The following is a 15,790-nucleotide window of genomic DNA, read 5'->3' on the forward strand; positions in this document are numbered from 1 at the left end:
TGTTCAATGCTAAGGCTTCCCCATCTGCGCAGGGTTCCATACTTCGCACTTTAACAACACAACCGTTCAATGCTAAGGCTTCCCCATCTGCGCAGGGTTCCATACTTTGCACTTTAACAACACAACTGTTCAATGCTAAGGCTTCCCCATCTGCGCAGGGTTCCATACTTTGCACTTTAACAACACAACCGTTCAATGCTAAGGCTTCCCCATCTGCGCAGGGTTCCATACTTTGCACTTTAACAACACAACCGTTCAATGCTAAGGCTTCCCCATCTGCGCAGGGTTCCATACTTTGCACTTTAACAACACAACTGTTCAATGCTAAGGCTTCCCCGTCTGCGCAGGGTTCCATACTTCGCACTTTAACAACACAACCGTTCAATGCTAAGGCTTCCCGCCAAATGGAACTGTAGAGGACAGTCTACTGAACAAGCCAGTACCTGCCGCAGACCAGGACTGCAAAGGTGGAGGCATTACTTTTCATTCAACTCTCGTATATTAGGTTGAGCAGGAAAGAGTACCCTGATTCGAACCCAGGTCAACATGACCTACGTCCTCAACGCAGCATTTTGGTGACAATGCGCAGCTGCGGGAGGGGTGAGTGGCTGGTTGAGGACGCAAGCGGCAGAGTTTGGTGGGGAAAGAGTTGCCAAGCTTATTCATTGCTATGATAAATGCCTAGATTTAAATGGCGACTTTGTTGAGAAGTGGTATTTGGGTGTGGCTTTCAACTGCATATGGTAAATGTTTTCTCCTATACTTTTTGAGGATGCAAGCGGCAGAGTTTTGTGGGGAAGGAGTTGCCAAGCTCATTCATCGCTATGATAAGTGCCTAGATTTGAATGGCGACTAGGTTGAGAAGTGGTATTTGGGTCTGGCTTTCAACTGCATATGGTAAACGTTTTCTCCTATACTTTGTTCATTTTTAATTCCAAAACGTAATCTACTTTCTGGATAATCCTCGTATATTAGACTTCTGGGTAGACCTAACTTACTAACAAAACTTTATCATCAACTTATTATACTTTCCTTGGCCCTTCCCCCTAGTCCTATGGTATAAAAGTGTGAAAATGAAATTAAAATATGTATGACTAAAAAAAAAAATAATCCTCCAGGGACCTCTATGACAGTGGGGAGTGAATTCGCTGAGTATTTTATACCCAACTTCAAGGGAGCTGTCCAGGGTGCCAAACCCTTATCTCAAAATAGCTCCCACGCCTTTGATGGCTCCTTTGAAGTTCAGATAAAAAACGAAGAGTGATTTCAGTCAGCGATGGACACGCAAGCTACTTGCCATCAGGGCTATAGTTTCCTTTTCTGCCAGTCACATAGCGGCTGGGAAATTACTGCTGTTCTAAACGCCGGGGGAGTTCATCCATCATCAGACACTGTGGCTGAATATCGAATTAAACTTATCTGCCTCTGGAACTATTCTGCATCTATTTAAACAAGGCAGGGTCGTTTCTAATGGCTCAAACATATAAGCAGATATATCGGTGCAATGATCTAATACAGAGCATTGGACTATGGCTGTGGAGACCAGGGTTCAAATTCCCGCTTAGACATAGAAATTGGAAGAGGTGTGTCTCTGTGTTAAAGGGAACCATTTAGTATTTCAGAAGTGACATTTCAGGTGTTGGATTTATGGTGCTTGGTCCTTTTTAGGTGTAGAGACTGCCCTGTTTATGTTTGCAGGGAAGACAGGGAGTGAAGAAGATGGCATAGATCGCATTGGAAAGATGATCAGCTGAATAGGATATTTTCTGTGACATCCTTAGCATCCTGTAATGGTGTTGCTGAAGCAGATGCGGAGCAAAGATGGAGAGTTGATTGGACTTGACAGTCTTAATTGAAGTCACTTTTTCAACTTGTTATGACTTGTTATGAGAAAGCCTTGTTTTGAACAGTTACATTATACACTAGCTGTGCCGGGCCACATGTTGCTGTGGTGAAGTCTGGTGGTATGGGAAATAAAGTATTTAGGAATTGGTGGTAGTTAAGGTAAAGAGTAAAGGTTTTCCCTCGTGCAAAACACAAGGAAAGGAATAAGGAAGTACAGCCACTACTGGACGGTGAAGCAACAGCTCCCCCTGTGGCCGAAATCATGAAGCTGGAAAAATGTTTAAAAAATGCCTCTGAGTTTGTCTAATGTATGTTGTTTGTCTGTTGGCATTGAATGTTTGCCATATATGTGTTCATTGTAATTGGCCCTGAGTCCCCTTCGGGGTGAGAAAGGAGGGCGGAATATAAATACTGTAAATAAATAAATAAATAAGTCCAGTCGTGTATGACTCTGGGGGTTGGGGCTCATCTTTAGTCTACACTGCCATATAATCCAGTTGAAATCAGATAATCTGTATTTTATAGGCAGTGTGGAAGAGGCCTGATTGAAGCGGCCCTGGGCTGAGTGGGTTGCTAGGAGACCAAGTGGGTGGAGCTTAGCCTTTAACTGGCAGCAATTGGATAAAAACAATTATTCCTCTCCCTCTAATTAGGACTTTATTTTTATTTTCTTTTTGTTGTATGAACGTAGAGGCATGGATGAGGGGTTGTGCTGCCAAGTTTAGTGTTTCTGGGATGTGTAGTTTTGTTGTTTTGTCCTAGGCTGAAATTTCATTACCCTTTTATATATATAGACTAGCTGTGCCCAGCCACGCATTGCTGTGGCGAAGTATGGTGGTATGGGAAATAAAGTATCTTATATTATCTGGTTAGAACTGGATTATATGAAGCCCCTTCTACACAGCTGTATAAAATGCGCACTGAAGTGGATTATATGGCAGTGTGGAGTAAAGGTAATCCAGTTCAAAGCAGATAATATAAGATTATAAATGGGTCATATAGCTGTGTGGAAGGGCCTTGAGTCTGCACTGCCATATAATCCAGTTAAAATGTGATAATCTGCATTTTATAGGCAGTGTGGAAGAGGCCTAAGTGAGGCCTAACTCTGCCTGTCCCCTGGGCTGAGTGGGTTGCTAGGAGACCAAGTGGGTGGAGCTTAGCCTTCTAACTGGCAGTAATTGGCTAAAAATGATTATTCCTCTCCCTGTAATTAGGACTTTTTTTTTCTTTTTGTTGTATGAACGTAGAGGCATGGATGAGGGGTTGTGCTGCCAAGTTTAGTGTTTCTGAGGTGTGTAGTTTTGTTGTTTTGTCCTAGGCCAAAATTTCATTACCCTTTTATATATATAGATTACGTTTTCTCCAAGCTTAACCAAGCTTTTGGGTCTCAGTTCTATTTTACTATTTCACCATGTTTTTTTATCACATTGGGGACCTGGAGGAAACCCACATGGTACCTGGATGCTGCTCCAAGTCCAAAATAATATGAAAGGGGAAGATCGTCGCTTGGGCTGGAATCAATTGGGCTGACCTGAATGAACCATTGGTGGTCTTGTGTTACGTATCCGAATGGTTGCTATGCCTTCCATTGGTTGCTAAACAGGTGAACATGTCCCAGTCTGCTGTTCATTAGCAAATATGAGTAAATCCTTGGTGACATTTGGCTCCAAAGACACCGCTTGCCTTTGCCTGCGGGAAACCTTTAATTAGTGGAAGCTCCTGGCTGAGTGCTGGAAAAGGGAGGGCAACGTGGGTCCAAACAGAGAGAGAAAGTGGCTTTCTTTGTTATTTGTGCAGAGTTGTCATGAGTCCTGATTTTTCACTGTGCTCACTTGGTTATTTCATGTGCAAGAGGTGCTTTCAAACACTATTCCAGCAGTTGGCTAGGATAAGCCACTGAGCAGCCACTTATCATCAGATCTTTAGGGCATATTTATATCCTGTTTTAGTTCTACCAAGCTCAAGAAAGACAGGGGTCCTCAAACTTTTTAAGCCGAAGCTTGGTTAGCAATCTGTATGATTGTTGGGGCCCTGGACTATAGTTCCAAAAAAATATGAGCGAATTTCTACGTACACTGCCCGTATCTTATTTGTATTGCACATAAAAGAACAATACAACATTTAAAATGAAGAATAATTGGTATTAAAGCACTGAGCTGCTGAACTTGCAGACTGAAAGGTCCCAGGTTCAAACCCCGGGAGCGGATGATGCGCGCAGATCCCAGTCGGGTGGCCTTTTGCAGTTGGCAGATAGTAATTTTGTCAATGTCTATTGTTTCCAAATGCCGGCTGAGATCTTTTGGCACGGCACCCAATGTGCCCATCACCACCGGGACCACCTGCACTGGTTTCTGCCAGAGTCTTTGAAGTTCAATCTTGAGGTCCTGATAGCGGCTGAGTTTTTCCTGTTGTTTTTGTCAATGCGACTGTCACCTGAGATGGCGACATCAATGATCCAAACCTTTTTCGTTTCCACAACTGTGATGTCTGGTGTGTTGTGTTCCAGAACTTTGTCAGTCCGGATTCGGAAGTCCTACAGTATCTTTGCGTGCTAATTTCCCAATACTTTTGCAGGTTTGTGATCCCACCAGTTCTTTGCTGGTACTTGAGGCATAAGTTCCAATGAATCATTTGGGCCACATAGTTGTGCCTCTGTTTGTAGTCTGTCTGTGTGATTTTCTTACAGCAGCTGAGGAGATGATCAATGGTTTCGCCAGTTTCCTTGCAGAGTCTGCATTTTGGGTCATCAGCTGATTTTTCGATCTTGGCCTGAATGGCCTTTGTCCTGATGTCTTGCTCCTGGGCTGCAAGGATCAGGCCTTCTGTCTCCTTCTTCAGGGTCCCATTCGTGAGCCAGAGCCAGGTCTTCTCCTTATCAGCTTTTCCTTCAATTTTGTCAAGGAACTTTCCATGCAGTGTTTTGTTGTGCCAGCTGTCAGCTCTAGTTTGTAGTGCGGTTTTCTTGTACTAGTTTTTTGTCTGCTGTGCTTTGAGGAGTTTCTGATTTTTGACTTCAATCAAAGCAGGTTCTTCACTTTGCTTTACATATTCTGCCAGGGCATGTTCTTCTTCTTTGACTGCTTGTTTGACTTGTAAGAGTCCTCTGCCACCTGATCTTCTAGGCAGATATAGCCGGTCAACATCACTGCGATATTATTATTATTATTATTATTATTATTACTATTCATAGCAATAGCAAAATTACAGCCATGAAGTAGCAACGAAAATAATGTTATGTTTGGGGGGTCACCTCAACATGAGGGAGTTGTGGGAGTTGGAGTCCAAAACACCTAGAGGGTCCAAGTTTGCTCATGCCTTGTCTAACTATAACTCCCAGGATCTCTAGTAGTGTCAAAGTGCATTCATTCTACAGCCTAGAACAATGATGGGCAAGCTTTTGCGCTTGGTGTGTCAAAATTCACCAAAAACCCTAGCATGACTTGGGTGGTGTGTCACTTTGAGAAAAAAAACCCATAATTTTGCAATAGGTATAGTTTAAATAACAAAAATGTATAATAGTAATATATAACTGTATTTAATAAATCAAAAACTATTTACTATCCTTATTTCGATGTACAACAATCTATGGTACCTCTTGCAGTTTCCACGCTGATTTCTCTCTATTCTAGTTTCAATGTAGTCATGAATAATGAATATTATAATAGTAATAATATGATAATATACTACAATAATAATAGAATGATAATAGAATGATTATATATATATATATATATATATATATATATATATATATATATATATATAAATGTAAAGTGCATAATTCCCATGGAGTAAACAACAAAACCACTGGACCAAATTTGGCCACAAAAGACATAGTCATCTAATCAATCTGCATGCGGCAGCGTGTCAGCAAAAATGGCTAGGCATGTCAGTGCTGACATGTGTGTCATAGGTTGGCCATCACTGGTCTAGGTTGTAGAATGAATGCAGTTTGACACTTCTAGAGATCATGGGAGATCCTGGGAGTTATTTATTATTAAATAGATCAAAGGTCTGGAGAACAAGCCCTATGAGGAGAGGCTTAAAGAACTGGGCATGTTTAGCCTGCAAAAGAGAAGGCTGAGAGGAGACATGATAGCCATGTACAAATACGTGAAGGGAAGTCATAGGGAGGAGGGAGGGAGCTTGTTTTCTGCTGCCCTGCAGACTAGGATGCAATGGAGCAATGGCTTCAAACTACAGGAAAGGAGATTCCACCTGAACATCAGGAAGAACTTCCTCACTGTGAGAAGGACTGTTCAGCAGTGGAACTCTCTGCCCCGGACTATAGTGGAGGCTCCTTCTTTGGAGGCTTTTAAGCAGAGGCTGGATGGCCATCCGTCGGGGGTGCTTTGAATGCGATTTCCTGCTTCTTGTCGGGGGTTGGATTAGATGGCCCATGAGGTCTCTTCCAACTCTACTATTCTATGATTCTATGATGATGATGATTATTTTTTATTCAAACTTATATGCTGCCACTCCCCTAGGGCTCGGGGCGGCTGTTAGGAATTGTGGGAGTTGGAGTCCAAAACATTTGGAGGGCCCAAGTTTGCCCATGCCTGGTCTAGGAGCATCTCTTTGTCGAACTATAACTCCCAGGATCTCTAGTAGTGCCAAAGTGCATTCATTCTACAGCCTAGAAGCATCCCCTTGGTGAAGTGCACAGCACAGAGTCCTATCAGTTAAAGCAGGGGTCCCCAAACTAAGGCCCGGGGGCCGGATGCGGCCCTCCAAGGTCATTTACCTGGCCCCTGCCCTCAGTTTTATAATATAATATTTTTATATCAGTTTTAATAATATAATATATTGTATATACATATAATATTGATAATAATATCATGTTATACAATATAATACTAATAATACCATATAATAATATTAAATATATGTTATATATTACATATAATATTACAGTATAGTGGTATAGTTCAATATGATGATATATAATGCTAATATTGTGCCATGCTAATAATATATTGTATGTACATACAGCTGCTCCGAGTCCCCTTCGGGGTGAGAAGGGTGGGATATAAATGTAGTAAATAAATGTAGTAAATGAATAAATAAATAATTTTTGACTTAGGCTCACCCAAAGTCTGATATGACTTGAAGGCACACAACAACAACAACAACAACAGTCCTAATTAACTTGACTATCTCATTGGCTAGAAGCAGGCCCACACTTCCCATTGAAATCCTGATAGGCTTATGTTGGTTAAAATTGTTTTCATTTTTTAAATATTGTATTGTTCTTTCATTGTTGTTGTTGTTGTTGTTTTGCATTACAAATAAGACATTTGCAGTGTGCATTGGAATTTGTTTGTATTTTTTTTTCCAAATGATAATCCGGCCCCTCAACAGTCTGAAGCAGGGGTCCCCAAACTTTTTATGCAGAGGGCCAGTCCACAATCCTTCAAACTGTTGAGGGGCCAAATTATCATTTGAAAAAAATACAAACAAATTCCGATGCACACTACACATGTCTTATTTGTAGTGCAAAAACAACAACAATGAAATAACAATAAAAGAGCAATACAATATTTAAAAATAAAAACAATTTTAACCAACATACATTTATCAGGATTTCAATGGGAAGTGTGGGCCTGCTTATGGCCAATGAGATAGTCAAGTTAGTTAGGATTGTTGTTGTTGTTGTTGTGTGCCTTCAAGTCATTTCAGACTTTGGGCGAGCCTAAGTCTGAAATTTATTTATTTATTTACTATATTTATTTACTACATTTGTATCACACCCTTCTCACCCCAAAGGGGACTCAGAGTGGCTTACAAATTATATGTACATACAATACGTTATATTGTTAGCATAGCACACTATTAGCATTATATATTACTATATTGAATTATACCACTATACTGTAATATTATTAGTAATATTATTAGTAATATATAATTAATACTATTGTATGGTATTATTATTAGTGTTATATTGTATTACCTTATAATATTATTATCAATATTATATGTATATACAATATATTATATTATAAAACTGAGGGCGGGGGCCAGGTAAATGACCTTGGAGGGCCGCATCTGGCCCCCGGGCCTTAGTTTGGGGACCCCTGGTCTGAAGGATTGTGGACCGGCCCTCAGATTAAAAAGTTTGAGGACCCCTGAGTTAAAGTGATGTCAAGCTGCCTTGTGGATGCTCCCAGGGGCTGGCGGTGGTTTTCCCCCCTCCCTTTCCAGGCGAGGCGGCGCGTGGGGTTCCTTCTGCCTCTCTCTCTCTCTCTCTCCCTCCTTCCTTCCTTTCTTTCCTTCCGAGGCGGAGGGCGGGCGGACGCGAGGGGAAACTCCTCCAGGATGAAGGCGCCCGTCAAAGATGTGTGAGCAGGCTGCGCGCTATTGCCGGGCGAGCCTCCACAAGCTGCTGCGCAAAGAGGAGCGGGCGCTGCCGGTCTCCCCGGGCGCGGACGGGCTGCTCCGCTGGATCGTGGCCAAGATGAGCGACAAGAGCCTCCTGCCCGAGAGGGAGGAGGAGGAGGAGGAGGAGGAGGAGCGGGGCCGCCAAGGAGCCGCCTCGGCCGCCCACCACCGGACGCCCCAGTTGCGGAAAGGCGCCTCGGTCATCCTGGATGTGAGTCTCCCCGCTGCTCGGCGCTTTCCTCCAAATGAGGTTTTGCAGGACTGCATGGGACAAATACCCCTTCGGGCAGGCATGGGCAAACTTCGGCCCTCCCTCCAGGTGTTTTGGACTTCAACTGCCACCATTCCTAACAGCCGGTAGGCTGTTAGGAATGGTGGGAGTTGAAGTCCAAAACACCTGGAGGGCCCAAGTTTGCCCAATGCCTGCCCTAAAGAGCAACTCAGCTTTCCGGTTTCAGTAGGGAGAGGCTTGGATCTGAATTAGGAAGTCCAGGAGAAGACAAAGGGCTTCCAAAGTCTCCCTTCTTTGGTTAGAGTTTGGGGCGAAGCTCCTAGAAAAGTTCCCCTGGCTGTGACCCTTCTTCTTTTGCCCATATTCCCCAAAGTGATCTGCAAAACTCGACCACCTTTCGTTGTCTACAGATATCCCTTAAGGGACCCTTTAGGGCAACTCAGCTTTCCACTTTCAGTAGGGAGAGGCTTGGATCTGAACTGGGAAGTCCAGGAGAAGACAAAGGGCTTCCAAAGTCTCCCTTCTTTGGTTAGAGTTTGGGGCGAAGCTCCTAGAAAAGTCCCCCTGGCTGTGACCCGTCTTCTTCTGCCCATATTCCCCAAAGTGATCTGCAAAACTCGACCACCTTTCGTTGTCTACAGATATCCCTTAAGGGACCCTTTAGGGCAACTCAGCTTTCCACTTTCAGTAGGGAGAGGCTTGGATCTGAACTGGGAAGTCCAGGAGAAGACAAAGGGCTTCCAAAGTCTCCCTTCTTTGGTTAGAGTTTAGGGCGAAGCTCCTGGAAAAGTCCCCCTGGCTGTGACCCTTCTTCTTCTGCCCATATTCCCCAAAGTGATCTGCAAAACTCGACCACCTTTCGTTGTCTACAGATATCCCTTAAGGGACCCTTTAGGACAACTCAGCTTTCCAGTTTCAGGAGGGAAAGACTTGGATCTGAGTTGGGAAGTCCAGGAGAGGAGAAAGGGCTTCCAGGTCTCCCTTCCCTGGTTAGAGTCTGGAAAAGTTCCCCAGCGCTCACAGACCATGACATTCCTTTGGAGATCCTTTAGGACAGCTCAGCCCTCCAGTTTCAGGAAGGAAAGGCATGGATCTGAATTGGGAAGTCCAGAAGAGGAGAAAGGGCTTCCAGGTCTCCCTTCCCTGGTTAGAGTTTGGAAAAGTTCCCCAGCCCTTCCCCTTCTGCCCAATGGGAACTGGAGTGACTGACAAAACCCAAATGCCTCCTTTCAAGATCCTTTTGAGATCCTTTAGGACAGGTCAGCTCTCCAGTTTCAGGAGGGAAAGACTTGGATCTGAATTGGGAAACCCAGGGGAAGAAAAAGGGTTTCCATAGTTTCCCTTCCCTGGCTAGAGTTTGGGATGAAGATCCTGGAAAAGTTCTCCAGCCCTTTCCCTTCTGCCCAGGGGGAACAAGAGCGATTGACAAAACCCAAATGCCTCCTTTGGCTACAGACCATGATATCCCTTTGGAGATCCTTTAGGACAGCTCAGCTTTCCAGTTTCGGGAGGAAAGGCATGGATCTGAATTGGGAAATCCAGGAGAGGAGAAAGGGCTTCCATAGTCTCCCTTCCCTGGCTAGAGTTTGGGGTGAACCTCCTGGAAAAGTTCTCCAGCCCTTTTCCTTCTGCCCAGGGGGAACGAGAGCAATTGACAAAACCCAAACGCCTCCTTTCGAGATCCTTTTGAGATCCTTTAGGACAGCTCAGCTATCCAGTTCCTGGAAAGAAAGGCTTGGATCTGAATTAGGAAATCTAGGGAAGGAGAAAGAGCTTCTAGGTCTTGCTTCCCTGGCTAGAAAAATTCCCCAGCTCTTCTTCTTCTGTCCACGCTGCAAAACTCAATCACTTCCCTTTAGTTACAGATGTCGGTTTGGAGACCTTTTGGGACAGCTCAGCTCTCCAGTTTCAGGAAAGAAAGGCTCAGATCTGAGTCGGGAAGTCCAGGGGAAGACAAAGGGCTCCCATAGTTTTCCCTTCCCTGGCCAGAGTTTGAGAAAAGCTTCTGGAAAAACTTCCCAGGCATCCCTCAACTTCCCAATTTCAGGAGGGAAAGGCGATCCAAAGTGGGAGGTCCAGTAGAAGAGAAAGAGAATTATGTATTATTTACTTTATTTACACTCAGGAGCAACTGAGTCGCTTCTGGTATGAGAGAATTGGCCGTCTGCAAGGACGTTGCCCAGGGGACATTGCCCGGATGTTTGATGTTTTTACCATCCTTGTGGGAGGCTTCTTTCATGTCCCCGCATGGAGCTGGAGCTGATAGAGGGAGCTCATCCGTGCTCTCCCCGGGTGGGATTCGAACCTGATGCCTTCAGGTCAGCTACCCAACCTTCAAGTCACAAGGCTTTAACCCACTACACCACTGGGGGCTCCTCTATTACTATTAAAAGGATACATAAGGGCATTTACATTGAAGAAGATGAGAATAATGATTTAATCAGAGTTGGGACAGTCTTATCTTAAATTAGAGTTTTATGTAAATACAGTAGAGTCTCACTTATCCAACATAAACGGGCCGGCAGAATGTTGGATAAGCGAATATGTTGGATAATAAGGAGGCATTAAGGAAAAGCCTATTAAACATCAAATTAGGTTATGATTTTACAAATTAAGCACCAAAACATCATGTTATACAACAAATTTGACAGAAAAAGTACAGTAGAGTCTCACTTATCCAACATAAACGGGCCGGCAGAATGTTGGATAAGTGAATATGTTGGATAATAAGGAGAGATTAAGAAAAAGCCTATTAAACATCAAAATAGGTTATGATTTTACAAATTAAGCACCAAAACATCATGTTATACAACAAATTTGACAGAAAAAGTAGTTCATTACACATTAATGGTATGTAGTAATTACTGTATTTACAAATTTAGCACCAAAATATCATGATGTATTGAAAACATTGACTACAAAAATGTGTTGGATGATGCAGAACGTTGGATAAGCGAGTGTTGGATAAGTGAGACTCTACTGTAGTTCAATATGCAGTAATGCTATGTAGGAATTACTGTATTTATGAATTTGGCACCAAAATATCATGATGTATTGAAAACATTGACTACAAAAATGTGTTGGATGATGCAGAACGTTGGATAAGCGAGTGTTGGATAAGTGAGACTCTACTGTATTCAAAAACATTTAACCTACCGATGCCTCGATTAATGTACATTTTATCGGTATCTATTTTTATTTCTGAAATTTACTTTTCTTGGCTTATACTTGAGTCAATGTTTTCCCAGTTTTCTTGTACCCTGTTTCCCCTAAGATAAGACATCCCCAGAAAATAAGACCTAGTAGAGGTTTTGCTGAATTGCAAAATATAAGGCCTCCCCCGAAAGTAAGACCTAGAAAAGTTTTTGTTTGGAAGTATGCCCGCCAAAGAGAACACCAGAGCATACAAGATCAGTAAATGTGCATACCATAGAGTGTTGTACATGGAAATATTGATAGTAACAAGAAATTCTTGATAGAATTCACAGTTTGTCTGGTTATGCTGGTTTGTGATGGCAACTACTGTACAGTATATAATAAATGTTCCTGTTTTTGTTCAACAATAAATGTGGATTTTTTTCATGGAAAAATAAGACATCCCCTGAAAATAAGACCTAGCGCATCTTTGGGAGCAAAAATTAATATAAGACACTGTCTTATTTTCGGGGAAACACGGTAGTAAAATTAGTGCCTCGGCTTATATTCAGGTCAGCTTATACTCAAGTATATACGGTAGATCCGAATTGGGCTTCCAGTTCTTCCTTCCCTGGCCAGAGTTTGGAGGAAACCTGCTCGAAAAGTTTCTCCTGCCTTTCCAGGAACTCTGCTTGGGATCTCCCAGCCAGGGAATAGATATATCATCATTAGTAATATTATATTCCCCTGCCACCATCACTCACATCACATTAGAGCAGGGGTCCCCAAACTAAGGCCCGGGGGCCGGATGCGGCCCATCATTGCCATTTATCCGGCCCCCACGCACAAGGGCAGAAGGAGGTTGGGCTAAATGACCCAAGGGGTCTCTTCTTCTCTTACAACCATTATTATTATTATTATTATTATTATTATTATTATTATTATTATTATTATTCACATTGAGGCTGGGTGGACATCTGTCAGGGGCAATACTAATGGCTTTTGGTGCACAAAGGCAGAAGGGGATAGGACTCAATGGCCCAAGAGGTCTCTTCCAACCCTCTTTATTATTATTATTATTATTATTATTATTATTATTATTATTATTAACATTGAGGCTGGGTGGCCATCTGTCAGGGATGCTTTGCTTGTGCTTTTGGTGCACAAAGGCAGAAAGGGATTGGACTCAATGGCCCAAGGGGTCTCTTCCAACCCTCTTTATTATTATTATTATTATTATTATTATTATTATTAACATTGAGGCTGGGTGGCCATCTGTCAGGGATGCTTTGCTTGTGCTTTCGGTGCACAAAGGCAGAAGGGGATTGGACTCAATGGCCCAAGGGGTCTCTTCCAACCCTCTTTATTATTATTATTATTATTATTATTATTATTATTATTAACATTGAGGCTGGGTGGCCATCTGTCAGGGATGCTTTGCTTGTGCTTTCGGTGCACAAAGGCAGAAGGGGATTGGACTCAATGGCCCAAGGGGTCTCTTCCAACCCTCTTTATTATTATTATTATTATTATTATTATTATTATTATTATTATTAACATTGAGGCTGGGTGGCCATCTGTCAGGGATGCTTTGCTTGTGCTTTTGGTGCACAAAGGCAGAAAGGGATTGGACTCAATGGCCCAAGGGGTCTCTTCCAACCCTCTTTATTATTATTATTATTATTATTATTATTATTATTATTATTATTAACATTGAGGCTGGGTGGCCATCTGTCAGGGATGCTTTGCTTGTGCTTTCGGTGCACAAAGGCAGAAGGGGATTGGACTCAATGGCCCAAGGGGTCTCTTCCAACCCTCTTTATTATTATTATTATTATTATTATTATTATTGTTATTGTTATTGTTATTATTGTTATTGAGGCTGGGTGGCCATCTGTCAGGGATGCTTTGCTTGTGCTTTTGGTGCACAGAGGCAGAAAGGGATTGGACTCAATGGCCCAAGGGGTCTCTTCCAGCCCTCTTTATTATTATTATTATTATTAACATTGAGGCTGGGTGGCCATCTGTCAGGGGTGCTTTGCTTGTGCTTTCGGTGCACAAAGGCAGAAGAGGATTGGGCTCAATGGCCCAAAGGGTCTCTTCCAACCCTCTTTTTATTATTATTGTTGTTGTTATTATTATTATTATTATTATTATTATTATTATTATTAACAATAATAATTAATAATAATAATAATAATAATAATAATAATAATAATAATAATAATAATAATAATAATAATAATAATAATTGCTTGGTGGCCAACTATAGTCCGACCCTCCAACGATCCGAAGGATCGTGAACTGGCCCCCTGTTTAAAAAGTTTGGGGACCCCTGCATTAGAGAAACACAGCCCTGTCAGTTCTAAGTGCGTCTTCACTTTCTAATTGTTCCTCCATGAATCTTTCTTGGACGTTTGGTGGTTTGAATTCGCCGTTGCTTTTACACACGAAGCTAGTAATTGCTCTCTGTGTATCATCAAATAGACCAGGGGTCCCCAAACTTTTGAAGCCGAGGGCCGGTCCACAATCCTTCAGACTGTTGAGGGGCCGAATTATCATTTGAAAAAAAAAACAAATTCCTATGCATACTGCACATGTCTTATTTGTAGTGCAACAACAACAACAACAACAACGAAAGAACAATACAATATTTAAAAATGAAGACAATTTTAACCAACATAAACCTATCAGGATTTCAATGGAAAGTGTGGGCCTGCTACTGGCCAATGAGATAGTCAAGTTAATTAGGATTGTTGTTGTTGTTGTTGTGTTGCCTTCAAGTCATGTCAGACTTTGGCCGAGCCTAAGTCTAAAATTAATTATTTATTTACTGCATTTATTTACTACATTTATATCCCATCCTTCTCACCCCGAAGGGAACTCAGAGCAGCTATATGTACATACAATATATTATATTATTAGCATAACACAATATTAGCATTATATATTACTATATTGAACTATACCACTATACTATTATATAATATGTAATATATAACATATAATTAATATTATTATATGGTATTACTGTTAGTATTATATTGTATAACATGATAATATTATTATCAATATTATATGTATATACAATATATTATATTATTAAAACTGATATAAAAATATTATATTATCAAACTGAGGGCAGGGGCCAGGTAAATGACCTTGGAGGGCCGCATCCAGCCCCCGGGCCTTAGTTTGGGGACCCCTGAAATAGACCAACTTTCATTTCTTCTTTTGCTAATCTTAATTGACAGGTTTAACTTTTCCGATAGAGCAATCACCATTAGTATGAAGAATAATATTACTAGTAATGTTAACAACAACAACAACCCAGAATTATTAGTTGCTATGTGTGTTTATATTTTCGGAGAAAACATTGGGAATGAAATGTACTGTAATCTAAGGATGTTGAAAGTTGGAAAAGATATGCAGAATCATAAACTGCAAACAAGATAGACATGCTGATTTCGTATCACAAAATCACAAGTCGAACACTTCCCAAGTGTCTAGGACTGTGTGATGTATTTTCGGATGATGTGCGCAGATCCCAGTAGGGTGGCCTTTTGCAGTTGGCAGATCGTGATTTTGTCGAAGAGATAAACAAACACTATAAAGGTTCAAAACATAAAACGAGATGTATATTAGAGTAACTTGCAAAGGCCACAGAAATAGTCAGGCCTCTCTGAGTATAGAGCTATCATCCTTTTATGTAAAAAAGATAAGCGAATACTATAAAGTTTCAAATCATAAGTTGCATTATGTAATTCAGACCACCATATATATACAATATTGAAAATAATAAGTACAGTCAACTGTTATAATCCACAGTAGTATCTTCCAGACTGTAATGGTCTCCACTATTTAAACATCAATTGAATTTGGCAAACAAAATAATATAAACACATTCAACCTTTGCAAAATAATATTGGTTAATATATCTTTTAAGACTTCACAGGTATTGAAAGGCTTGTTCCAAAAACCTTGACCAAAAGTTCTTTTGATTCTTTGAGATCCTGTGTTGATGATATCAAATGTATAGCATTTAAGATCGTGATTTTGTCAATGTCTATTGTTTCCAAATGCTGGCTGAGATCTTTTGGAACGGCACCCAATGTGCCGATCACCACCGGACCACCTGTACTGGTTTCTGCCAGAGTTGTTGTTGTTATTATTATTATTATTATTATTATTATTATT

General features: G+C 41.4%; 1 protein-coding gene across 2 annotated transcripts in view; it reads left to right on the forward strand.

The window, feature by feature from the left end:
• The window catches only part of necab2 (N-terminal EF-hand calcium binding protein 2), a 199,692-nt gene that overhangs the window by 32,829 nt on the left and 151,073 nt on the right, over positions 1 to 15,790 (forward strand). Inside the window, exon 1 of one of the 2 annotated variants that reach the window (XM_062961519.1) lies at positions 8,052 to 8,437. The exons of the other annotated variant lie outside the window; for it this stretch is intronic. Coding sequence (XP_062817589.1) covers positions 8,183 to 8,437 — 255 coding nt within the window. The 5' untranslated portion in view covers positions 8,052 to 8,182. Of the gene's footprint in view, positions 1 to 8,051; positions 8,438 to 15,790 lie in introns of those variants that run through there. 2 annotated transcript variants of the gene reach the window in all.

The sequence above is a fragment of the Anolis carolinensis genome, unplaced genomic scaffold, assembly GCF_035594765.1.
Source record: "Anolis carolinensis isolate JA03-04 unplaced genomic scaffold, rAnoCar3.1.pri scaffold_9, whole genome shotgun sequence".
In the NCBI taxonomy this organism is placed as follows: domain Eukaryota; kingdom Metazoa; phylum Chordata; class Lepidosauria; order Squamata; family Dactyloidae; genus Anolis; species Anolis carolinensis.